Source organism: Monosiga brevicollis, genomic scaffold (assembly GCF_000002865.3).
Source record: "Monosiga brevicollis MX1 MONBRscaffold_2 genomic scaffold, whole genome shotgun sequence".
NCBI lineage: Eukaryota > Choanoflagellata > Craspedida > Salpingoecidae > Monosiga > Monosiga brevicollis.
The window spans coordinates 732,378-755,648 of NW_001865039.1; the positions used below are offsets into that span (position 1 = coordinate 732,378).

The following is a 23,271-nucleotide window of genomic DNA, read 5'->3' on the forward strand; positions in this document are numbered from 1 at the left end:
CTAGGCAACCGTGTCATCCCACTCGTAATTATCAGAGAGGCGATTCTGCCCGCTCTTGCTTGGTGGGGCCAAGTTGGCGACGAGCGGGCGTGAGTTGCCTGGCTCAGATTTAGGCTTTCGCCAACTGGAGCCGCTCGAAAAGTCTGCTTTGGTGTCCCAAGCAAGAGAGGCTTGGCGAGTGATGCCACTCGGACCAATGAGATCCTCCGAAAAATTAGCCGCTGCATAGATGTCTTCATCCTCGTCTACACTCTCCTCATCCAGAGTCAGCAATTGACCTTCGCCTGAGGCTTCTGCGGGCACCTCAACGGCGCGTGCCAGTCCATACACATCCCTGCCTGTGCGAGTGCGGCTGCGGTCTACACGCGAGTAGGTGTCTTTCACGACACCATCGTCGTCGTCGTCATCATCGTCGTCATCGTCATCCTGTGCATCTGCCTCGCTGATGTAGCTATGGCGATTAGCCATGCCGTAAATGTCTTCATCGCTCTCATCTGCAGGGCGGTTCAGCTTGGAGGAGGCTGCTGGAATGCCAGGTGGATGCACGCCTCCGCTCGAATACTCGAGCACGGAAAAGCTTTCGTCTGCATAGGTGCTGTCACGCCGATTCGCGCGGCCGTAGATGTCGTCGGCGTCATCATCAGCAGTGCGACCATAATGGTCATCATCTTGCTCCATGCCACGGTGCATGTTATCCCAGGCATAGGCGCCGTAGTAGGTGTCGTCGGCCTGACCACCTTCGCTGGCACCGTCGCTTCCTGGCTCATCAACAGTGCTATTCAAAGGCATTCCAGAGCTATCTGCGGTGGTATCAGCAACATTGGCGCGTCCATAGATATCCTCCTCCTCATCGCCGTCCTCATCACCTTGGTTGCCAATGTCGTAGTCCACCTCGGTCTCCTCACCCATACCGTCACCGCCAATGTCGTACACGGCGTCTTGGTCATTGACCGCACCCCCAATATCGTAAACAGCACCGCTAGTATTGTGATCGTCATCGTCGCGTCCAATATCGTACACCGCGTCGTCGTCGACCGTGCTGCTAGCGCCCATAGCATTGCTGCCGATGTCATAGACCGGGTCGAAGGTCAGATTGTCAAGATCGGTTTCCACCATGCGAGCACCGCCCCGACCCAAGCGTACTGCATTGCCCATGTCGTAGACTGCATCGTCGTCCGGACGACCACTGCCCATATCATAGATGGCATCATCGTGACCCCGCTTGTCGACTCCACTACCCATGTCATAAATCGCATCATCAGTAGGATGGCCCTTGCCACCATTCACGCCCAGCTCGTAGATGGCCTCTTGGCCGGTTCCCGCATGACGAACGAGAACACCACGGAACTCTCCATCCGTGTAGCGAACATGGGCCTGCTGGGCGCCGACGGGCTCCAAGTAGCCGTCCTTGCTTGAGAAAAATTCGTTGAGGTTGGCGTAGGTGCCGTCCTCGCAGGCTACCTGCGCCAAGCAATACTCATTCTCGTCCACACCCAGGAAGACAGGCTTAAAGTTGCCGTTGGAATCCTTGCGGTAGCCACGCGTCAGAGCCACTTCCTGACCTGTGGGCAGACGGGCCTGCGGCATGGCTTGACGTTGTCCTGGCTGACGCAAGAAATGTCCAATCTCCTCGTAGAGATGTTGTCGATCCAAATCAAAACGCTGGCCAAAGCCCAGCTCGGTGACATCTTCGTAGATGCCATCAGAGGGCTTGAGGGCAAGGTGCCCATCGTGCATGGAGAATAGGTCACGAACGGCTACATATACGCCGTTGGGGAAGCGAACACGGCTTTGTGCGTAAATGCCTTCCATGTTCAGCCAGTCGCCGACCTCATCGGCCAGCGTCAAGTTGCCATCGTCATCACGGCTGATAATGTCCTTGAGTTCCGCATAGATTCCGTTCCCCAACGAGACCATAATGGCCACCGGCTGTTCGTACTCGTTGTCGGTAGTTGACTCTGCACCCACCGCAAGGTAATCGCTGCCGGGATTGTGTTCGGTCGAAAGAGTCTTCATGCTTATTTGGCTGGCAGCGGCGTTGAATTGGCCGTCTGTCTCACTGGTTTTGGCTTTGTCGCGCTGCTGTTGACGACGACGATGGCGCGCCACCAATATGATGAGCACTAACAGCAGGAGGATAAGCAAGGATGCCAAGAGTCCAATAAAGCCGGCCGTGTCAGAAAAGTTTGTGCTCTTCGATGGTACCACATAGCAACTTGAGCTGTCAGCAGAAGTATCGGGAGTTTCCACAAAAACTTGGGCCTCAGCTTCAGCTGATGATTGATAGGTCAGCGTTGGTTGGATGCAAAGCTGCGAATTCTCTCGGGGATTGCTCAAGCTGATCGTGGATGTGAAGGAGGCGGACGTGCCGGGTGCGACGTTTTGCTACACAAACGCAGAAAACGAAAACAAGAGCAATAAACCACCGAATAAACAAAGCAGGCCGATGATGAGAGTTGTTCTACCGTAGGAACCATTTTGATACAATAGACACAGCCGAGGCCCGCGCTATCCACGGCCGCCACGCTAAGCGATACAATAGCCCGTGCTTCTCGACTTACAGGGGTAGTGGCGCGCCGCACGTTTGAGGCCGCAGCGTCATCATATTCAAGATCACCTGGCGGGTGTTTGCAAGGGGAAGGTACGTGAGCTGCATGCGGCGACGGGGCATTGGGTGGTAGAGCGCAAGGCACAAAATAAAAGCATTCACAAGACAAGCATCAAGCAAAAGCCGAACTGACCCGAGAATGCAAAGTCCAGCTGAAGGCCATACGCAGGTACAGTTGAGGTGGGATCGTGTTCCACGGTCACCTGGAACTCCAGGGTGTCATCATTTCGCGTTGTTAAAAATGACGTCACAAGGACCGGGCGCAATACGGATAGACCAATGACCACTTGTGCATCCCCTTCTACGTCATCAGCACCATGTGCATGGAGTCGACCTGTGATAGTGTCGGCAGCGCTTGCAGAGCCATGTTCTCCTACGCGAGCCGTCCAGTTCAACTGAAGTTGGGTGTAGCGAACAGACTGTGTCATGGGAGCGGTCACGTTGGCAAAGTGTAAAATTGCAACACTGGCGTCACTGCTGACATTGATCGTGGCCGGTGTAAACTCTACAGGCTTGTCCAAGCTGCCCACGGAGGCTAGCACATCGCCGACAAGAGAAACATTGCTAGGCAGTTCCAGCACAACGGTCAAGGGCTGCAGGTTGGATTCAGGTAGCTCCAGGTTTGCTTCGAATGAAACCAAAGAGCCTGCCACACCTGCAGGGGCTGTGGGGGTCTGCCAGATCATTGGTGGCGAAGTGGCGCCGACAGTCACATTGGGGGCTGTGCGCATCAGACCCAGCTCGTTGGCGGACGTCTCGTAGAGAAGTTCTACTCCTATCATGCCCTGAAATCCAGGAGCAACGGCCTGCTCCATCCGAAAGCCAATGGAAAAGCTGATGGTGGCATCCATGGTCAGATTGGTAGCCGTCAACACCCCATCGCCATGGGAAGCAACGTCCGTCGTGCCACCCTGCACCGCGCCCACCTCCGACCACCACACGCTGAGGGCGGTAGTGGATGATCGTCGGGGGAGGATTTGCAAATTGTAAGCCGGAATACGACTACCCGCGTAATGGCTCACGGTGCCATTAATCCAGCACAACGAGCCAGCGTCACCGTGGCAATCCTGAAGCCCATCAGTTACCAGCTGCAGATAGGGAAACGTCAATTCAATGACCTGCTGAATCTGCAAGGGTGTTTCACTCCACGTATGAGTCACGTTGACGTGTAGTATGACATCTGCATCACCCACGGCACCCCCAGGGGATGCGACAAGAGGTAACACAAACAAAACCGAGTGAGGCTCACCCTCAGGGGCCCGCCCGTCAGCCGTCGCGAAGAAGGCCCAGGCATGCACTTGGTTATCTGCAATCTCGGCAGCAACAGCATCAGCCCCCGTGTTGGGTCCCTCCAGGATGGCTGTCGGTGATGCAGTTGTCGCCACGGGGCCGGTGGCGGTCAACTCAATGCGAAGCTGAGTTGCAACACTGATCGGCAACTGCACCTTTACATGCACCTGAAAGACCTCGCCATATGCAAGTTCAGCCTCGCCGCCGGGATGGTCGACGCCGCGCGATCGTGCTGTAATGTCAAGTGCAGCGACCACGTCACTGATTTGGACGCTGGCACGCCCCAAGTCGGCAGCATAAAAGCGACTCTGAGTGATCTCGGTGGGTAAGCCGGAGCGCCAGCTAGCTGCTGCTCGCTGTGAATAGCGACGGTTGGTTGCCGCATCACCAATGACGCGGCAGCCAAACTCAAGCAGTAGGCTAGCCCCGGCAGCCAGGGAGTCCACATGTACAAGCCGTGCCTCCGCTGTTGAGGCGCTTATTACCGGCTCAGCTGGCATCCAGCTGGTCCCGTTCATAGCCCACATCTCGTAACGCAGGATTGAAATGGAGGACAAGTCAACTCCAGCCAGAGACAAATTGAGTACCAAACCAATCGCGTCGGCTAGATGTAGAGTATTCTGAGAGCTGTTCAGGCTCACGCGATAGACCAGGAACTCCCCCGCCTCGACAGGTGCGACGTCCGTGTCGTTCAACAATTCAAATCGACCTGATACCGTAGGCTCTACAATTGCAACCGTCATGGCTTGGATGTCGTAAAAAGCGGCATATTGCGCATGTGCCTCCAACCAAATGAGGTCACCGGCCACAAAATCAGGAATGTTGTTGACCCTGTAGTTGCACCTGATATCAAATGCATCCGCAGCAGTTAGCGGCTGGGTCACCTCGACATTGGTCACGACCCCGAGATCAATAAAAAACGCGTTGTCTTCACTCATGCTGGGTGTGGTCGTCAGCTGCCCAAGAGCGACGCCTTGGACGTGGTCACCCAGGCGAGTCACGGTGCAGGCCTCCAGCGCAAACGGGTTGCTGTAGTTGAGCTTGACGTTGAATGCATAGTCTCCGCGAACTGTGTAAGAGTGGGTCACCGAGACTAATTCACCAAAGCTCACGCGATCAGCTGCTTCGTTGCCGTGTAAATCACCCCAGACGGAGCCTGCCACCTCAAGCGCTGCCGTGTATACAACGCTAAAGTCATAAGTCTCGTTGAAACAACGGCCCGCCCCAGCTGGCGCAGTGCAGTACACCTGGTTCATCTGCACGGGCAAGGCGGTGCCTTGTGGAATGTCGCTGCGAACAAGGCTAGTAGAGAGCGAAGAAATTTGGTCATTCATAAAGGCAAGAACGTTGGTGGCAAGCGCAGTGGCCGCGTTCCCCAGTGGCACCCCCTGATTCACCGGCAGTTCCCCTGAGGCCAGGGACACAAATTCAGCGGTGTTGGCGGTAAGGCCAGCCGCGAAAGAAAGTGTGGATACAAAATCGTAGGCGGGGGCCGCACGCGCCACAGTGTTGGTGGTCGTGGATGAAAAGTTGAGGCGAGTATTTGGAAGAATGTGGTTGAAGTCTGGCGATGTCAATGCCACTTGCAGCAAGGGCAGGACCAGGGTCGCGGACACAGTACGGCTCAGCCAGCGGGTCGTTCCAGTATTGTAATCGTGCTTGAGAATCGCACTTAGAGTCAAGGTCTCGAGGTGGGCATCGTTTGCCACGGTATCTGTCACAAGCACAGTCCAAGCGACGACGATCTCGTCTTCCTCATTCTTCATCTGGTCCGGTGCGTTGAGGCAGCTCCCAAAGTCGAGTCGCATAATTCCTCCACTTAGAACGGCTGCTGGGTCATAGTTGGGCGTTGCGCTGCACGAAACTTGACTGCCCAAGGTAGCGGCGATGGAGAGCAAAGCAGCGCTCTCTGCCGGAAAACGTGCTTCAATCACCGTGTCCGTTGTGCCTTCAATCATGTCAACACGGGTCTCTAGCGTGATGGTCTCACCGATGGCCAAGTCTAGGTCGGGCGTTTCCGAAAGGGAGGTATTGAGCACGGTGGTGGCTTGCGTGGGCAAGGCAAAAACCAGGTTATTCGATCGGTTGCTCGTAGTTTGTTTCTTGATGTTCTTGCTTGGGTCCAAAGGTGCTGAGTAGGAGAGCGTTGTCACCTGCACAAAGATATCACTGGCCTGAGGAAATATGGAGTTAAGAACCTGCACCGTGACTTCAATCATCAAATCATCCGTGTCGAGAAGCAGCACCGGCAGCGTATGCGTCACCAAGGTCGAGTTGAGCGTTGAGGTGGTGGCATGGGTGAGGCTTTGCGTGGCGATTGGGGTCAGGTGTGCTGGCATTGGAATCGATACGAAATTATCATAGGACGGGCTCAAGGAGTCTGATAGATGGGATACATTGAAACGAAGAACAACTTGATCGCCGGCATCCAGGGGCGAGACGTATTCAGCCAACACCGGGGTGGTCTCCATGCTAGGCTGTACAATCTGTACACCAGCAGTCCGACTTTGTGCTTGAGCATCCGTGTGCAGGGTCACACCAACTGCCAGCCATTTTCCATTGGTGTTGGATTCCCTGCAAAGTATTGAACGGGAAAAGAAGATGGCATTTGAGCGATACGTACGAGCGAAAAGTCAGCTGCCAAGTAATGAGGGGCGAAGGGGCGAGCAAGGGGCGAAGGGGCGAAGGGGCGAGCAAGGCGCTTGCGTTCAAATGGTGTGCGCAGATCCAGACGTACCGATTTTCAACAGTTGCAGTTATGCGAGTGCAGAGAAGATCAGCTGAGCTGTCAAGGTTGTCAAACGTGTTGCTCACGAAACCAAGGTCGAGCTCAGCAGTTTGTCCGGAGGCAAAAAATTGCTCTCCAAGGGTGTGGTCTACCAAGATCAGGTTGGCGCCCACGGCTGAAATGCTCCCGTTCAGAAAGCGCAAGCCAGTGGCCAAAGAAAAGTCAAATGAAGCATTGCGATTGCCTTCGATGAAATTGACGCAGGTCTCAAACATGACATCCTCGCCAATATTGACCTCGTTGCCGTACGTTTCCTTGAGCGAGGTCCAGTACAGGGAGTGTGAGAGGTCAGCCAAGTCCATGGTAGTGATGTGGGAAGCTGTGGCACCTGGCCATGCCGTGTCTATGGTATTGTTTCGACGACGGCCTTCCGGCTCAAATGCCTCAGGCGTGGTGATCCACTGTGATGCAGTTGTCGCCAGCAACTGTTCTCGGGGACGCACGGCCTGGCGCAACGTGCCATTGTAATCCAGATATAGGGTTTCGTCAGTGTTATGGAGTGCCGATGTGTAAACGGTGATGGAATCAGGCGCAGAGATCGTCACAATCAAGTCTTCCGTGGTCGTAGATGCATTAGTGGTCACGGAAGCCTCGTCTAAAATGAGATTGGTAGGAAGGGGCACCGTCAGCAGCACTTGATATGCGTCTGCAGAGGAAGCGCTGGTGTGGGCGAGCGTCACGCGATAGGAGAGTACATCCCCGGCGTCTGGCTCGACGCGAGGCTGCGAGATGCTTGTCTTTAGCAAGGGTTCAGCTACAATCAAGTTCTGTGAGGAGGTCTGGTACGATACATCGCCATCAGCGTTGGACCAACGAAGCGCCACACTCAATGGTAAGGTCCTCCCAATGGTATTGTCGAGGGTATTGAGCATGCGCAAACGCACGCTTATTTTAAGCGCGTCCCGAGCATCTACAATGTTATCGTACACGTTGGAAACATTGCCGTATTGGGCTGATAGTGTGGCCTGGTGGCCCGTCTCAGGCAGTTCGATAAGAAAGGACTCACTGCCGTTGGAGGCCGGTACAGACGAGCCGAAGAGTTGACTTCCAATGAAATATGGCGCCACATGCATAAACTCCATGTCCGGCGGCGTGATCAAGGTTACACTCAGATTGTAGATTTCGCCTTCAGCCAGACCAATGGTGACGGCAAACGTGCCGTTTTCCGCAATCGTGAGCGACAGGGGCACAGTACTGGGATCAGTCGAGTCGAGCTCACTGTAGGTTATTGTGGGATTGCGAATCGTGACTGTGGCGTTGCCCGTCAGCGAGTAGCTCATGCCCGTTTTGGTCGGTTCGAATGGTGTTGAATCATAAGCAGCAGCGAGCGAGTTTTGAAAAACCTCGCGCGATGTGACGCCTTGCACAACCTGCATTTGAACCATAATCTGCAAGCGCTCATCGGTCGCAATACGTGCGACGTTTGAGCCACCGAAGGACACTACATTGTTTGCCATTTCAATGGACACGACTCGACCGCCCAGCGCTTCGCAGTTGGTCGCTGTGAGGGCATAATCCTGACGAGCGGCTGAGTACACGCACGCATAGGACGTGTTGAGCTGAAGGCGAGGGTCAAGGGTAAAGGTACCCGATAGGTTGTAAGCGTGGACACTACCGTCGCCGTCGTGCTCGAGGTAGATCATCTGCCAGACCCAGTCGCCAGCGTCTTGATAAAAGTTGTTGATGGTTGGGAAGAGCCGCGGCTCCCGCAAAATAGTGTTTGTTGTCACTTGGTCATCAAGGCCGTTAAAAATGGCATAAATGTCAGTGTCGAAGGGTGCGTTTCGATGCTCATACGCTGCGAAGAGGGCTGGGTTTACGTGATAGGTAACTGTCATGTTGATTGTCGGAGATGGCAGCAGGGCGGACGTGTTCCAAAGCGAATCGACGGCACTGCCCAACTGAAAACGGGCCTGGGCACCCCCGCCCACAATGGAACCAGCATCACCGGCTCCAAGAGAGCAATTGACAATGCGTGCGTCGACGGCCTCTACCCGCGTGTCTTGAATTGTCAGGATAGCGGGTGCGTAAATACGCACCTCCAGTTCCGCCCGACCACGGGGTAGGCTGACTGTGTACCACCAAACAAATGTGGCATCCGGGATAGCAGTACTGCTCTCCTCTGAAAATGGCGCTGCCAAAGTAGTACTTACAAATTCAGCCGCAAGAGTGACGGGTTGGATAGCAATGCTTCGCTCACTTTCCAATTCATTGAAAGAGAGGCCTTGGTAGGGCGTGGAGGTGCGGTAATGCGAGTCATAATTGACAGTGTATTTGGCCTTCAGCGTCAAGCCCAAGGGCGTGCTTTGTAGCAAGGTCACATTGAACGACTGGTAGAAGACGTCGTCCACTTCCAGCACGGGGATGGTGTATCGTTGCTCAAAGAAGGTGCCGTTTGCCCCCTCTCGAGAAGCAGTGGGGCCACACCATGGAGAGCAGCTAAGCGTGTCCTCTTGCACAACCCAATGCTCGCTGCCGAGATCCAGCACGACCACGTCGAAGGCAGGGGCATTTGAGTCTGCTTCGTGGCTCACCATAAACTCAAGCAGCACGGTGTCTCCAGCCTCAAACTGATCAGCATATGGAGTGACCCAAGTGCGAAGCTCGAGCATGGGTGTTACTACGTGCAGCATTTTCCAATCCTCTGCGGTCATCATACGCGCTTCAGACGGGTCTCCGGTGGCAAAAGTAGTGCTGACACTGAGACCAATCTGGTCCCCGCGATCAGCTGGAGCAACGACCACGGCCTGAAAGGTGAACTCAAGGTTGACACGCTTTCGTTCTCCCGGTGTGGCTGGCGTGGCATGGAAGGTTGGCAGGGTGACGGTGATGGTGTCCAGGCGATTGTAGCTGTTGGCAGTGGTGCTGTAGGTGGGTGTGAGTGCTACAGCTGTCCAGTTGAGGTCAATGCCGTCCGGGGGCGTTAAAGCCACGAGTGCTGGCGACTCGGTCCATCGGCATTGCGAGGAATAAGGGTCCAGCACCACGCTGGCATTGGCGGCCACGGTTCCGTAGGGCACGGCGATGCGCACCTAAAGCAAGGCAGAGTCAAATAAGCATGGGTAATAGGGCATTTTAGAAGTCTGGGTCAATATTCAGTTCAGAATGCTGCACAGCCGAGAAACAAAGGCCAAAAAAGCTTCGCAAGGCAGAGTCAAGTAAAGCGAGAGCAGTGGTTCTGACCTTGAATGTCACTTCTTCGTGGAGTGCCACGTCAAAAGCTCCCGCTGTGTCAGTTTGGGTGACGTCGCCGCTGACAACATAGACATAGTTGAGAGGTCCAGCGCTCGAGCCATATGTTACGCCCGTCGCGGATAGGTCGGGGCTGTACGTAGCGAAGGCGGATGGCAGACGGGAGTGGACGGCCAGATTGAATTGCGAGATCTCAAAAAGCAACGCAGTATCTGCGCACAGGCTCACTGCTTCAGTGTAAACTTGCAGACCATTCAATCCCGTTGCTCCACCGGAAAAAAAGCTGCCTGTCATGCTCAGGGTCTGCGTGGTGTAGGCATAGGCGGCAACCTGAAAAGTCTCTTGCAGCGTTGTACTCTGCCCGGAGGCGGGATCAGTGAAAATCACGCGAATGACAAGGCTGACATCCTCGGCCCCACTTTCCTCGCACTCAGCGCGGAAGCGAATATTGGCGCTCAGAGTGCTCACAACTTCACCGGGATATAGTCGAGCCGGAATCAAGGCAACGTCACCTGGTTCTAGCAGCGCCGGGAACTCAAAGTGAAAATATGTGGAAATTTCCTCGTAATCCGTCGGCACAAGAACTGGAAAGATTCCCGGAGTGAGCGATCCAGGCCCAGCCAACCAGGCCTCCGGTGCGTAGAACATTGGTGTCTCTGGGGCCAGGGAACCGGCCACAGAGCCAGAAACCTCGAGTGTCAGTTGCTCACCCAACGCCAATCCTTCAAGTGCAAAGGTGACGTTGGCCGTCCCATCGGGCAGAGTGATGTAGGAAAAGAAAAGAGAATTGCAGACGGATGCACTGGCGCTGCAAAAGCGTGAGTCCCAGTCGATACCCGTCGCCACAGCCATTGGAAGGTGCAAATAAACGCCCACGGGCCCTGTGCCACTCGTTGAGTTGGGCAAGTGCGCAAGGCCCACAAAGAGGTTGAAATCATCATACGCCATGATGGGTTCGTCATCACTAAAGCTCAACCGGAAGGCAGCCTCCACGACCGGGCGCGTCAGCGTGATGGTGTGCTCGGGAAGAACCTGAATTTGTGCAAAATTTTCATCTGGCTGCTGCTGCAGTAGGTCAGTAGCGAGCGAGAACGAGGTGCCCAGCTGAGCCACAGCGGTCACGGCAACAAACGCAGAGAAAGACCCCGTCAAGAGGGCTCCACGCGCACGAGTACCCGAGACAGTGAGGTCAAGGTCAAAGACGTAGTATGTCGCGCTGCTGAGCTGACGAAGTTCTGAGCCAATGGTGTGCGTGCCATCCCCCACCAAAGACCAAGTGATATTCTCAAAAGCCACCCCACTGGCGTCGGTGTCGGGCTTTTGCAGGTAAAGTCGTAGACGCACTGCCCCCTCGCTCATGTTGAGCACAAACGGCAAAATGATAGGGCTTCTCTCGACCACCGGTGTGTTCGTGGACGACCAAGTAATGTGGGGCACGGGAAGCACAACAAGAGAGGGCGCTGGGGCAGCTGTATAGCTGCGCGGTGCTGACCCGTTGCTCATCAGGGCACATGACATGGAAGGCAGGGCGATGGTGCTACCAAGCGTGATGTTTTCGGCAACCAAGAAAGTAACAGTGAGCGTCAGGCTTTGCGAGGGAGTCAATGAAGAGCGCCAAGCTTCGAATGCTGCTTCAGAAGTGAGATTGGCTAGCAAGGTGCCCTCGTTGTGCACAGTGACGTGAAGGATTGAACCGGACGCCATGTCGACGGCGCAGTTGAAATCGTGTCCCGTGGCATATGCGTCAGTGTTGGTAGCAACGAAGACGATGTCCAGCACGTCACCAGCGTCGAGCGCTGCGGGCGCGCTTTGCTCATCGAGCGTGAGGGCCGGTTCAGCCACCGTGAAGGTGATAGTGGATGAGGTGGTAGCCTCAAACGTGAGACGGTGAACGGATGTGATGGTCCATGAAATGACATCGCCGCTGATTAGCGTGGAGGTCGGTAGCACCACAAACTCGAGGCGAAGCAAGAGATTTTCATTGGCGCATGATGTCGTCCAATTTGCCAACGGAGCAAGTGTCATGGATGTGCTTGTCACATCCACCATACTGTAGCAGGCACCGAGGCCAGTAGAGACAAGATGCAGGCTGGCTTCTGTACCAGCAGGCGCTGGGGTCCAAGCAATGGAGGTGTTGGTTGCCACGTCGAGAAGATCGACGACGATTTCAACGGTTTGTGTTTCACCGATTGCCACGATGCGGGATGCCTCCAGCGTCGGCGGATCTGCTCAAAGTGACACGCAATAATAAGAGGGCGAACGAAAACAAACATGCTGCGCTGAGGAAAAAAAAAAAAAAAAGAGAGAAAACCAGGGTTGGTCCAAACTTCTAGTCATGTTAAACGTACCAACACAGCGGCGTCCCTCAGCTTCATTGGAGGCGGGCGGTGGAAGGTTAAGACAGCCTTGCCCGTCGGCACATGGATGTGGCACACATGCATTTAGCTCCAAGCAATCACTGGCGGTGTTGTCAAATCCGTAGCCGGCTTGGCAAACACAGGTGCGACCGCCGGATCCCTCAGAGGGGGGCGCCAAGTCGGTACATATCACGTTGTTTTGAGGGCAAGGGTGGGCAGCACATGCATCAAAGTCCACGCAGACTCCTTCGTCCAGGATGTACCCCGGGTTACAAGGGCAAGTTCGACCCGCGGTAGTGTTTGGAGCAGGTGCCGCCAAGTCATGGCAGGTAGCAAAGGGGTCACTGCACGGCCAAGCAGCACACGCATTGATGTCCGTGCATGTCTCGCCATCTCCCTCGTAGCCTGCCGTGCACGTACAAGTACGTCCACTCGCGTTGTTGGGCGCCGGTGCGGCGAGATCAACACAATCAGCATTTGTGTCACAGGGCGCAGTGGCACAGGCATCGGCATCGGTACACGATTCGCCATCACCGGTGTAGCCCACGCGGCAGGTGCAGGTGCGCCCTTCCGCCCCGTAAACGGCTGGGGCGGGCAGATCGCTGCAGTCAGCGTTGGCATCACAAGGAAACCCGGCACAACTATCAGCCTCGACGCAAGATGACTCGCCATCGCCAAGATAACCGGTGTTGCATTCGCAAGTACGACCACTTGTGTTGTAAGGTGCCGGGGCTGCAAGATCAGTGCACGTGGCGTGGGCAGCACAAGCAAAATCACAAGCATTGCTATCCGTACATGTCTCGCCATCTCCCTCGTAGCCTGCCGTGCACGTACAAGTACGTCCACTCGCGTTGTTGGGCGCCGGTGCGGCGAGATCAACACAATCAGCATTTGTGTCACAGGGCATAGCGGCACAGGCATCGGCATCGGTGCACGTTTCGCCATCACCGGTGTAGCCCACGCGGCAGGTGCAGGTGCGCCCTTCCGCCCCGTAAACGGCTGGGGCGGGCAGATCGCTGCAGTCAGCGTTGGCATCACAAGGAAACCCGGCACAACTATCAGCCTCGACGCAAGATGACTCGCCATCGCCAAGATAACCAGTGTTGCATTCACATTGGTCAACGACACAGGTTGCATGGGTAGCACAGGGTGGGCAGGGGGTCGTCGTCGTAGTCGTCGTGGTCGTGGTCGTTGTCGTTGTCGTGGTCGTTGTCGTTGTAGTGGTGGTGGCGGCGGTGGTGGTGGCGGCGGTGGTGCTGGGAGAGCCCATTGAACTGAATGCGCTAGTAGTAGGACTGGATGAGGTTGTGGTCTGGGCCACTGCAATCCCAGCAAGGATGATAAGCAAGGCACCAACTCGATGAGGCCTGATAACAGGCTGGGCTGAGAAGGTCATGATGATGGTAACGGCGGACGGTGGGAACATGCGACCAGCGCTGGCGCCTCCCTCCGCCGTGGCTTATATCTGAGGCCAAAGAGCTTTGGAGTTGGAAGCCGTAATGATCAGCAGTAAAAGGAGAGCCAGGGACCTCGAGGAATGGAAGCCGAGGTCAGCAATGATTTAGGCGTTTTCAAGCATGTGCTGGCATAGTCCCACTGCGGAATGAGATGGCCTCTACAACAATTATTTCAGCAACCAGAGCATGCCGTTGTGAGCTGTTGCAGAAGGGCAGCGGGCGGCAATAGCCACGAGAAAGCGCCCCAGACCTCCACGCAGCTCCCCACACGATAGAAAGGAAGGGTAAAAAACACACACACACACACACACACAAAAAAGTCCAAAGGCACACAAGATCAAACGCTGTGCGCAAAGGCTTTGACTTTGGTAAGATGGGCGGTCCAGGCACGAAAAGGGAACTCAGGGTGCGCTCTGGTCAGCCCCACCCCACAAGGCGATGCCAGTCATGCATGTGTTACAAAGGCACGAACAAGGGCTCTTGAAAAATTCAATGACCCATTCCCAGACAACTCGCGATGCAGCCCAAACGCTTTCAAGCATCGAGCCCACAAACCAAGCTGGGCAGGCTCCGCGTCCGACCGAGTCCAGACTCACCACAAAAAGGCGCACGCAGTTGAGAAATGAAAAAGTCGAAAACTGACCATCCTCAGCACAGCGCGCGTGCTAAGAGAACCAAGTCGTGGCGGACACGATATTTGCCCACTTGTCCCAAACTCAACGGCTAGCAGGTCTGCAATTCAAGGCGACAGGCGCATCAAATTTCGATTTAAAAGGCGGGCGGGCGGGGAAGTCAAGATGGACGAAGAGATGGCGTCGGTGCGTATGAGTGGCCAAAAGGAGGAGGCAGCAGCAGTTTGAATGGCGCAAAAGAAAAAATTGAACCGTTTGTTTTTTATTCTCAGCGCATGATTGTTGTTACCTCAGTGGAGCTTTTGACAGTGGTAGCTGAAACGGAATCGATTAGCAGAATGCCAGCGAATGGTCCGCCTGCTTCCTCGGAGTATTATGCCTGTCGTGCGACGCCTTGAAACCGGGAAAAACGCCGACACCTCGAAGAGCTCGCAGAGAAAAACAGATTCGAGCAACAAGGGATGCAGATATGAGAGAGAGAGCACAGAGAGAGAGAGAGAGAGGCGAAAGAGCACAAAGAGAGAGAGAAAGAGGCGAAAGACAAACGAGAGAGAGAGAGAGAGATGAAGCACAACGTCGTAATGAAGATCAGGAAGCTCGCGCGTCACGTGTGGAAAAAGAGACAGGATGTTGGAGTCGGACTTTATGTAGCAAAATCATGAGTTAAAGCATAAAATGAATTTATCTCCTTGCTGTTCCCTATGTAATATGGGCAGAATGTGGGACGACTTTAAGAGTTGTTGCGCCGTTGCGCTCGTGCATCATCTGCCGACGTCATCTCTCAGCCTTGACCCCAAAATGACATTTGTAGGCGCGAGCGGGGTACGTGTGTGACCAAATCTTCACTTGTTGGGCGACGGAGCGGCCCGTGCATCAGAGCGTTGCAAACTTTGTTGTTGTTGTTTTCCTTGTGTAGCCTTGCGTATGACTGCTTTTTCCCATGTTGTAGGGGTGCTTCATGCTGCAGGGTGAAAGGTCAAAAGCAAAAAGGGGTGCGTTTCAGTTTTGAGTCATTCAAGCACACGAACAACTGCCAACATCAGCAGGGGTGGACTGGACGTTGGGACAAGGGCAGAAAGCAAGGTTCCCCGCATGGGCAATCTGATCCCTTTATGCCGACGGATCCTGCTCGTCCTGTTCACGTTGCAAAGCATCCGCCAGCTGCGTAGTACCCGATGGTCCATCCGAGCCGATGCCCAAGGCAGCCAGAGATAAATCGCCCGACTGCAGGGCAGCTGAAAAGGAGGCCAGTGCCTGCACATGAAACAAAAAGACCAGGCAAAAAAAGGGGTTGAGCTGGCGTTGGACTCGCAAGGAATTTGCACAGGAAGTTTGGATCGCTTCGAAAGCCAAGAAACACTCGATCAAACCTGGGCGTATTGCGGGGACCGCAAAGTGCTGCGGATGTTTCCGACCGATGCGTTATCGCCGTCAGGCAGATGGGCCAGCAGGCGCTGGACCGTCTCTGGAAGACACAAAACAAGCCCAAGAGCAGAAAATGAGACCCAACCCCAGATGATTCGCCAGTGCGCAAACGTTCATCGCTCTCACCGGGGTTGTCAAGCAATGGCTCGACGTTGCTGGCCGAGAGCACATCTGTCAGCGAGGTGGCCTGCGAGACCATCACTGCAAAGCCCCGACATCGGATGTGAAGAAGCGCAAGAAAAAAAAGAAAAAAAAAACCTGCAAGCAAGTGTGGTTCCAACCAGCCTTCGATATTGAGCAGGGGGTGGACATACTTTCACGCGCAAAGTTTTGCACCAAGCCCTGCATGTTGTCCTGGGACAGCGGCTGGTCCTCTCCACCAGCTTCAGCGTTCCCGCTCCTCTGCTGGGCACGTTGGCGTGTGGGTGCTGCGGGTGGGCGCTGGGCTGCTCCGCTTGCATGCCTAAACCAGGCACGTCAGATCCACATACATGCGCAGAACCCCGACACCACTCCCTCTGCTACCTCCTGTTCAACTTGAGTTCAAACAGCGTGGCGCAGGTCCTTACCCGGGGGTTGAGACATCGTCGCGCAACATCTGATTGGGGCACACAAATGCACGTCATGAGGTCAAAGACCGGCGCGTGATGGTTGTGTGTGCTTATGACGGCGTACCTGCATGATTGCCTGCTGCTCCTCGCTTGCATCAACGCCTAATGACAGCAACAAGCCGTTGATATGACGAATCGAGATGGAACGCACATCCACCCAGAACACTCGCGGTTCGCGACATACCCATGGGGTGGTCATTGACACCTTCCTCATCGATGGAACCACCATCAATGAGGCGGTTGACGCGCTGGCAAATCAGAGCATCCCCGGCCGCATCTGGGCTTTGCATCCAGAAAAAGTCGCGACGACCTCCAGAAAACTAGTCGAAATTACAGCGTGAGCGCCATCGATTTTGAGAACCCAAGCGTCACAACCGTAGTGTACGCATCAAAAGTCCAGACCTTGAGGTAGTAAACACGGGACGAGGCGGGGGCAGACTTGCAAAGCTGAAACGTTTGCTCGCCTGGGAAGAGGACAATGGGCTATTTTATCAACGATGATGGGACAAGGTGGTCGTCAGCAAGGTGAGATGAGGTCGGGCTAACGCCAACACATGAGGGCCGACTACTCCAGACACGGCATCTAATTCTCAAAGACTCAACGGTGTGACGGGCCAGGGGCAACACTGCAATTGCAACCAACCTCTTCTTCTTCCCGGCCCGAATCACGCGACTTGTAGTGCCACATGAGCAGGTCGCCGTCGCGCTTCAAGAAGACCAGTCCCTTTCCGGGGACCGCCGTCACCGTGTTGCCTTCCTGGGTCATGCGACCGGCCTTGAACTCAAACAAGTTGGCGTTGGCAGGACGAGCCATGCCCCGGCCACCGGGCGTGCTGTTGGCAAAGAGCGACATGGTTGAAGTGTCCTCAAAGGTGCGTAAATCAAAGCTCTCCGCTGCGGTCTGCGCCAAGCAGCATGGCCGAATGTTAGTGACGTGCCAACTTTGCCACTGAAACCCTTGTTGTTCATGGGGGGCCAGCTTGAGCATTTGAAGCATCCGACTCCCACACAGCTGCCACCCCAAACAGGTTTCTTTATGACCCCCCCCACACACACACACACACTCCTGGCCACCTCATCAGCATGCCCTGAGTATGATTCGTTCACCGACTGCCATATCCTACCGTTCAGGCGTTGACAAGCAGCAAAAAAAATAAAATAAAAAAACACGACACGACTCCTAAAAATCTTTTGCTTTTGAGCCCTTTGACGAAAGGAGTTGAAAAAGCAGAGCCAAGTTTTATTTTATATTCAAAAGTTGGAAACTCACTGTGTTCGCCTGCTGCCAGAACTGCCCACGGGCGCCTGGACGTGAGACGAGCACATCCAAGGCCGACGCACGAGGCACACCAATAGCATGGCGGCTGCAGCTGGCAATGATCAGCTGAATCGTAGCCTTCCCAAGATTATTGAAGTTCAAGCCGGGGTACGTCACGCTGTCGCTCGCCTGCGTTGGTGGACTGGTGCGATGTGCCAGGTGCTCCTTTTTTGCACATCGGATGGCATTGGCTCTTGTTTGCCCATGGGGGTTGTTCCATGTGGCTGTTATACCAAGTGCAGTTGGGTCAGCGCAGCCAACCATCTCTGATGCCCGCTGTTTGTGAATGTCTTGGCAGTTGCCCGCATTGACGCAGGACCATGCGAGCGCGGCGCAGGAGATCGTCCAGCAACACGTGGCCCTCGGTTTTCCAGACTCGGCAGCACAGCTTGTCGAGAGCAAAGTCCACAAACAAGTCTTAATGCTGGATAACCCACCAAAGAAGCGCAGTAAGCCCTCGACTGAGGCTGGACCACCCGTCAAAACGAAGGCCAATAGCAATCGTCGCAAGGAAGTGGGTGCCATCACCATTCCAGCAACAAGCAACCAAAGGTAGTCATGCCCCGTAAACGTCAAGTCGATCGGCAGCGGCAGACACGAGTTTTGGCGTGCTTTGGTGGCTACAAGTTCATTGTTCCTTCGCACATTGTTGGCCATGTTTAGCTATCGTCACTATGAACCGCTACACCAATTGTGGCAGACTTATATCCAAGACCTTCTTCAGGTCGACGCGTTGCCCAAGATTGTTCCGTATGTTGTTTTCGCCCCAAGCCGATTGACATCGTTTGCCCCGGTTCTCAAAGCCATCATCTCTTCCGCCAAGCATCTCATCATCTGCGGGCGGGTCCTGGCTGCCGTGGAGCTAGGAAGCACTTGCGCACTATGGAATCGCGACTCGCACGCGCCGATTTCCACGGGGCACGGATTACGGTGGTGCGACACAAGTCGCCCGGTCTCGTTGGAGTCACGGGAATCGTGTTGCAAGAAACAGAAAATACATTGCGTATCATCACCCCACAGGACGAGCTGCAAAGTATGTGTTATGGTCACCATGCCCAACCCATTCACGCAGTACCGCTTCTGACTCGGCACCTGGTCTCTTTGAATGCTCACCAACTGTACTTTGCTTGCGCGTCGGCGGACGGGTGTTGGATTGGCATGCATGCGTCATCGCGCTGTTGAACAATGACATGTAGCACTCCCAAAATCGGCAGCAATTTTCGGATTTGAGCTCGGCCCCCTCACGGTCAATGTTTATGGCAACAACCTGAGGTCCGTCAGGGGCGCGCGCAAGCAACACGTCCACCTTTGATCGGAGTGCTGGCGTTTGGCAAACCTTTCACGCTTGATTTTCCACTTGAATGCTTGTGTTCAGGTTCAAGCCAAGTGACCGGGCCGTACGCAAGTTTAAGCTGCGAGATTCATGGGACCTGTGAGAAGGGGGAGGGGTCGTATATGAAGACCATCATGCGGACAAATGCTGCACCGCCTGAGCACCGAGTGCTCGTGTGGATTCCAGAGGCGGATGTAGTGCAGGTCAACTTGGGGAAAGAGAATAGAGAATTGACATCCAGATGTACACATCTGCACCCAACGTGAAAGAACCCCCCCCCCCCCCAAAAAAAAAAAAAAAAAAAAATTAAGAATAAGAAAATACTAGTAATAGCTCCTGTGGGGCTGGCATTTGGCCTAGCCGACTCTCTTGACGCCACCGTGATCAGATCAGAACAGCATGAATACATTTGTTCGATTACAGGTTCAGTGCCATTAGGAACAGTCGAAAGTTCTACATCACAGCCACTCCAAGCATGCAGAGAGTTTTAACGCAGGAAATCAGACTTGAGGCTGAGTGGGTTTACCGCGGGCCAGGGACACGCTTCTGCTGGTTGTCGATCGCAGTTTTCCACTGATTAAGCTCGTGAAGGCTGTCCGACTCGGACCTCAGGGCATACACGCGGGAGTCGCGACTGCAGCGCACTCGCAATTCAGGCCGACCCTTGCAGTCCTCGATATGGCAGACGCAGGGATATGCAATGCCCACGCTTCCTTTTTTCACACCGTCCACGTCCTCGTAATACTCAAGTTCGAGGCCCACGATCCGAAACCACCGTCGCTTAAAAGCCTTGTTCAGCTTGCCCCGCTTTTCGAGGTAACCACACATGATCAGATCGGTGCCTGGTGCACCCAGCGTGGACGATGGGCCAGAGTCAGGGGCAGACAGTCCATATTTGGCTCGAATAGCGTCCTGGCAGTTGAATATTGGATGGAGCACAGAGGCCACATTCCAACGAAGCACAAACCACCCAGGTGATTGCGAGGGCCGTGAGTGTGGTGTAAACGGCTGGCCTCGTGCCAAGTGAGCGACAGCTTGTTCAGCAATAACAACACCTACATGCTTGGCAGCCTGTTGCTGCTTACGAGCAACGGCCTCCATGGCACGCTTCTCACTCATGCGTTGCCGGACATGGTCCTCACGCTTAAGGACCTTGTTGTTCTTCTACGACAATCAAAGCGACAGCCCAGAGACACATCTTGAGCGCCAAGCTTGGAGGCGAGGAGAGGGCACGGTTGGTATTTGGTCACGGGGAAGGGTGCATGCTTACCAATTTCTTTCGGTATTTATCATGGTCGCGCAACTTTTGAGCCTCGACTGTCACGTCAACCGGGGCCGGCGGCTCCATCTCCGCCCCTTCCATACCACCACCACCCGCCGCCTCGGCATCAGATCCAACTCGACTCATTTTTTTAATTTTTTTTGCAACACAAAAAATTACAAACGAAGGGTGAACCTCCTTTTCTGACATCTTAATCTGACATTGTGCTTGCAAGATTTTTTTTTTTTTTTGTTGTTGTTGTTGATGTTTTTTTGGTTCGCGATGTGTCCGCAAAGTGGGAGGAGGCCTTGGGCTGCGCGCAGCACCGCACGCGCCTGCACACGTTCAGGCTCTTCGCGTGCCCCTCTTAGTCTTAGGGATACGCCAGCCCCGGAGGGAGGGAGTGAATGACTAGCTGAGTGATGCACTCGCCTTGGCATGTATTGCTCACGCACATCGTTGGTGGTTGGTCGATCGGATAAGAACGAAAGAGGCAGTGCAACGGTCCGTCACCGAGTTCTGGAGCCGACCGCGCCAGTTTCAGCCATAACACATACTACCAAGATATCAGGTGCACCCCCTTCAGAGGCACTGGCTTGCTCCCACAACACAGCGCAACACACTGCTCAAGATACTACCACCCCCTCGTACCGTGCGCCTGCCGGCAGATGCCGAGATTGCCTCCCCTGCACCCAACCCCACTCGCGGTCTTTGCCCTTTATGTTGACCTGAGACGACCATCCTGGTGCCTTTATTTTCCTTCAATGCATTGAGCCAAACCTCCTCTTGGAGGCCCTGAGACGACCAAGCCTTTCGCTTCCATTTCTCGTAAACGGGATCAAGGTTTCCTTCGGCTCGGGAGCCAACAGACAGTTGTTCAGGCTTTTGTGTGGGCGTTGACGTGCGACCACGTTCTTTCCGCGTGCTCACCGCTGGCCCATAGCCGTCATGATGGAGGGCAATCAACTTCCCATCCGCCCCGAGGCGCACGCCTGGTGGGATTTTCAGGACACCGTCAACCTGCTGGTTCTGCGCACACTCAACGCTTTGCCCGTGGATATGAGCGCCTTCTTCGACTTTCCTGGCGAGGAGCGGGCTTGGACTGAGCTTCGCGGCCTCCCCATGATTCGTGACACCTTCTTCAGCTATGCCCTCTTCTTCCTCACTGCCTGTGTGCTTTTGGCCGGAGCCTGGGTGCTGGCCTTTACCTTTTGCAATCTCGTCTGGCCTCAGTTCCGTGCTGTCCAGCCCGCCCACAAAAAGTGGTACGTTATTGCCAACCTTTCCAAGGCCCTCATCTTGGGTGGTCAAGCCTGCAGCCTGGCCTGGTGGTACTATTCGTACCTGCACTACCGCTGCACGACCCGCTCGCTGAGTGACATCCTGCCCGTCGACGACCTGGGCCCCTGTGACTTTGACGCCTACACCTATCAAGAGACCTGGTCCAAGACCGTCTCAGCCACCTATGTCATCACCGACTTTTTGGCCCTCTTTATTGTGCCCAAGCTGCCAATGTCCACTGTCATCCACCATGTCTTCACAACCATCTTCGTCACGCTTCTCTTTGCCTTACCACTGAGTGACTACCAAGTCGGCCAAAAACTGCTCATGTATGGCTTCTGGAGCACGTTGTCTTTCCCCGTCAACGCCTTCCTTGCGCTCCGCGTCGTCCATCCGGACTCACGCCTACTCAAGTACTTTGCTCGCTTCAGCGCCGCTCTCTACGCCACCTGTTGTCTATTTAACTGGTCCATTCATGCTTTATGGCCCATCGACGGCCTCTACCTCCAGCCGTCTTGGGGGTAAGTCACCCGTCTTGTCAGTGGTCCGCTGACGCCTTCCCTTGGTCTCGAACGTGCCCGCGCACAAGTGTCACACGCCTTGCTCTGACTCACGCGACTGATGGATCTTAGATTGGTGGACGGGATCGTCAATCTGATTTACCTCATTCTCATTGCCGGCCTTGTTCAAGATGACCTCAAGCTCTTGCAATGGCTTGTGGCCTTTGAGCCGTCTGCCTCGACACCCAAACACGACAGCACTTTGATTCGCGACAAAAAGCGCGCGTAAACACTTGACCGGCTGCAGTTTAAGCCAAGCTCAGATTTAGTGCATTGCTTTTTTTTTTTTTTTTTGGCACCATCCTGACTTGACCCTGCTTTCTACAACTTGCTTGATTTGAATCCGAATTTGCAATTGCCTTCAAATCCCTCTCCTTGATACCGAAACAATGACTGATCCACGACGCAACGAAATAAAACACGGGGTTAAATTTGCACACTGTGGAATAGAACGCTGGGAATTCAGCTCAACAGACGGGGTAGGCGGTAAATGTGTAACTGCACCAGCTGCACGCATAAGAGGCACAACCGCCATGACAAAACGCGACAGACAGTCACGCCCACGGTGCTTTCTTCACGATTTGGACAGAGACGATGAACAAAGCGCCAAGAACAGGGAACAAGAGGCAAATGAGTTTACACCTCCTCCTCGTCATCGTTGCCGCCACGGATGGATGCCGCACTCGAGCCGCTGCGGTGGTCGCGCACCGAGTACTCGATGGTCAGCTCCTCGCGTCGCAGGCGAGCATTCTTGGCATGCGTTTGCAGATGACCCATCTTTGATTCCAGGGCCGAAAGTGACTCGCTCAGCTCGTCGCGGTCGCGCTCAGCCCGGCGCATCTTCGACTCGGCACGGAAAGCACGCTCCTCGGCCTCATCGACCATCAGCTTCAGGGACTCAATCTGGCTCTGCATCTTCTTGGCAGCGGCAGTGTCCAGCTCAGCCAAGTGCACGGCTTCGTCGCGCTCTTGCATGAGCATCTGAATGCGCTTCTCGTACTTGCGCACGCTCGAGTTGTCCTTGTCACGGCGCCTATTACAGGGAAAATAAGGTGAGCCGAATGCCGACAATATCCCACAATGAATCAAGCAAGCGAGAGAAACGGGACCAGCAGCGTGTGTGTGTGTGTGGGGGGGGGGGGGGGGGTGGGGGGTAAA

The 23,271-nt window shown here is 54.8% G+C and overlaps 6 protein-coding genes across 6 annotated transcripts in view; 2 read left to right on the forward strand and 4 right to left on the reverse strand.

Moving 5' to 3' along the window:
• MONBRDRAFT_35451 (uncharacterized protein) lies at positions 1–13,661 on the reverse strand (the record flags this gene model as incomplete). The annotated part of the gene is made up of 6 exons (XM_001742526.1): positions 1–2,385; positions 2,562–2,617; positions 2,742–6,472; positions 6,636–9,718; positions 9,870–12,103; positions 12,227–13,661. The coding sequence occupies 6 exons, from the start codon at positions 13,659–13,661 to the stop codon at positions 1–3; spliced, it is 12,924 nt and encodes a 4,307-aa protein (XP_001742578.1).
• Positions 13,662–14,614: 953 nt separating this feature from the next.
• MONBRDRAFT_30775 (uncharacterized protein) lies at positions 14,615–17,357 on the reverse strand (the record flags this gene model as incomplete). The annotated part of the gene is made up of 10 exons (XM_001742527.1): positions 14,615–14,965; positions 15,151–15,285; positions 15,695–15,789; positions 15,876–15,950; positions 16,064–16,212; positions 16,319–16,347; positions 16,425–16,462; positions 16,545–16,680; positions 16,763–16,843; positions 17,004–17,357. The coding sequence occupies 10 exons, from the start codon at positions 17,355–17,357 to the stop codon at positions 14,615–14,617; spliced, it is 1,443 nt and encodes a 480-aa protein (XP_001742579.1).
• A 360-nt stretch (positions 17,358–17,717) lies between these two features.
• On the forward strand, positions 17,718–19,114 carry MONBRDRAFT_21969 (uncharacterized protein; the record flags this gene model as incomplete). The annotated part of the gene is made up of 5 exons (XM_001742073.1): positions 17,718–17,786; positions 17,977–18,230; positions 18,545–18,711; positions 18,875–18,950; positions 19,054–19,114. The coding sequence occupies 5 exons, from the start codon at positions 17,718–17,720 to the stop codon at positions 19,112–19,114; spliced, it is 627 nt and encodes a 208-aa protein (XP_001742125.1).
• A 419-nt stretch (positions 19,115–19,533) lies between these two features.
• Positions 19,534–20,359, reverse strand: MONBRDRAFT_4861 (uncharacterized protein; the record flags this gene model as incomplete). Its single annotated transcript, XM_001742528.1, has 2 exons — positions 19,534–20,175; positions 20,282–20,359. 2 exons carry the CDS (start codon positions 20,357–20,359, stop codon positions 19,534–19,536), a joined length of 720 nt encoding a protein of 239 aa, XP_001742580.1.
• Positions 20,360–21,220: 861 nt separating this feature from the next.
• On the forward strand, positions 21,221–22,342 carry MONBRDRAFT_21971 (uncharacterized protein; the record flags this gene model as incomplete). The annotated part of the gene is made up of 2 exons (XM_001742074.1): positions 21,221–22,074; positions 22,186–22,342. The coding sequence occupies 2 exons, from the start codon at positions 21,221–21,223 to the stop codon at positions 22,340–22,342; spliced, it is 1,011 nt and encodes a 336-aa protein (XP_001742126.1).
• Positions 22,343–22,749: 407 nt separating this feature from the next.
• The window catches only part of MONBRDRAFT_13965 (uncharacterized protein), a gene marked incomplete at both ends in the record, with an annotated part of 5,510 nt that continues 4,988 nt past the window's right edge, over positions 22,750–23,271 (reverse strand). Inside the window, one exon of the mRNA XM_001742529.1 lies at positions 22,750–23,146. Within this exon, the coding sequence (XP_001742581.1) occupies positions 22,750–23,146 (397 nt within the window). The remainder of the gene's footprint in view (positions 23,147–23,271) is intronic.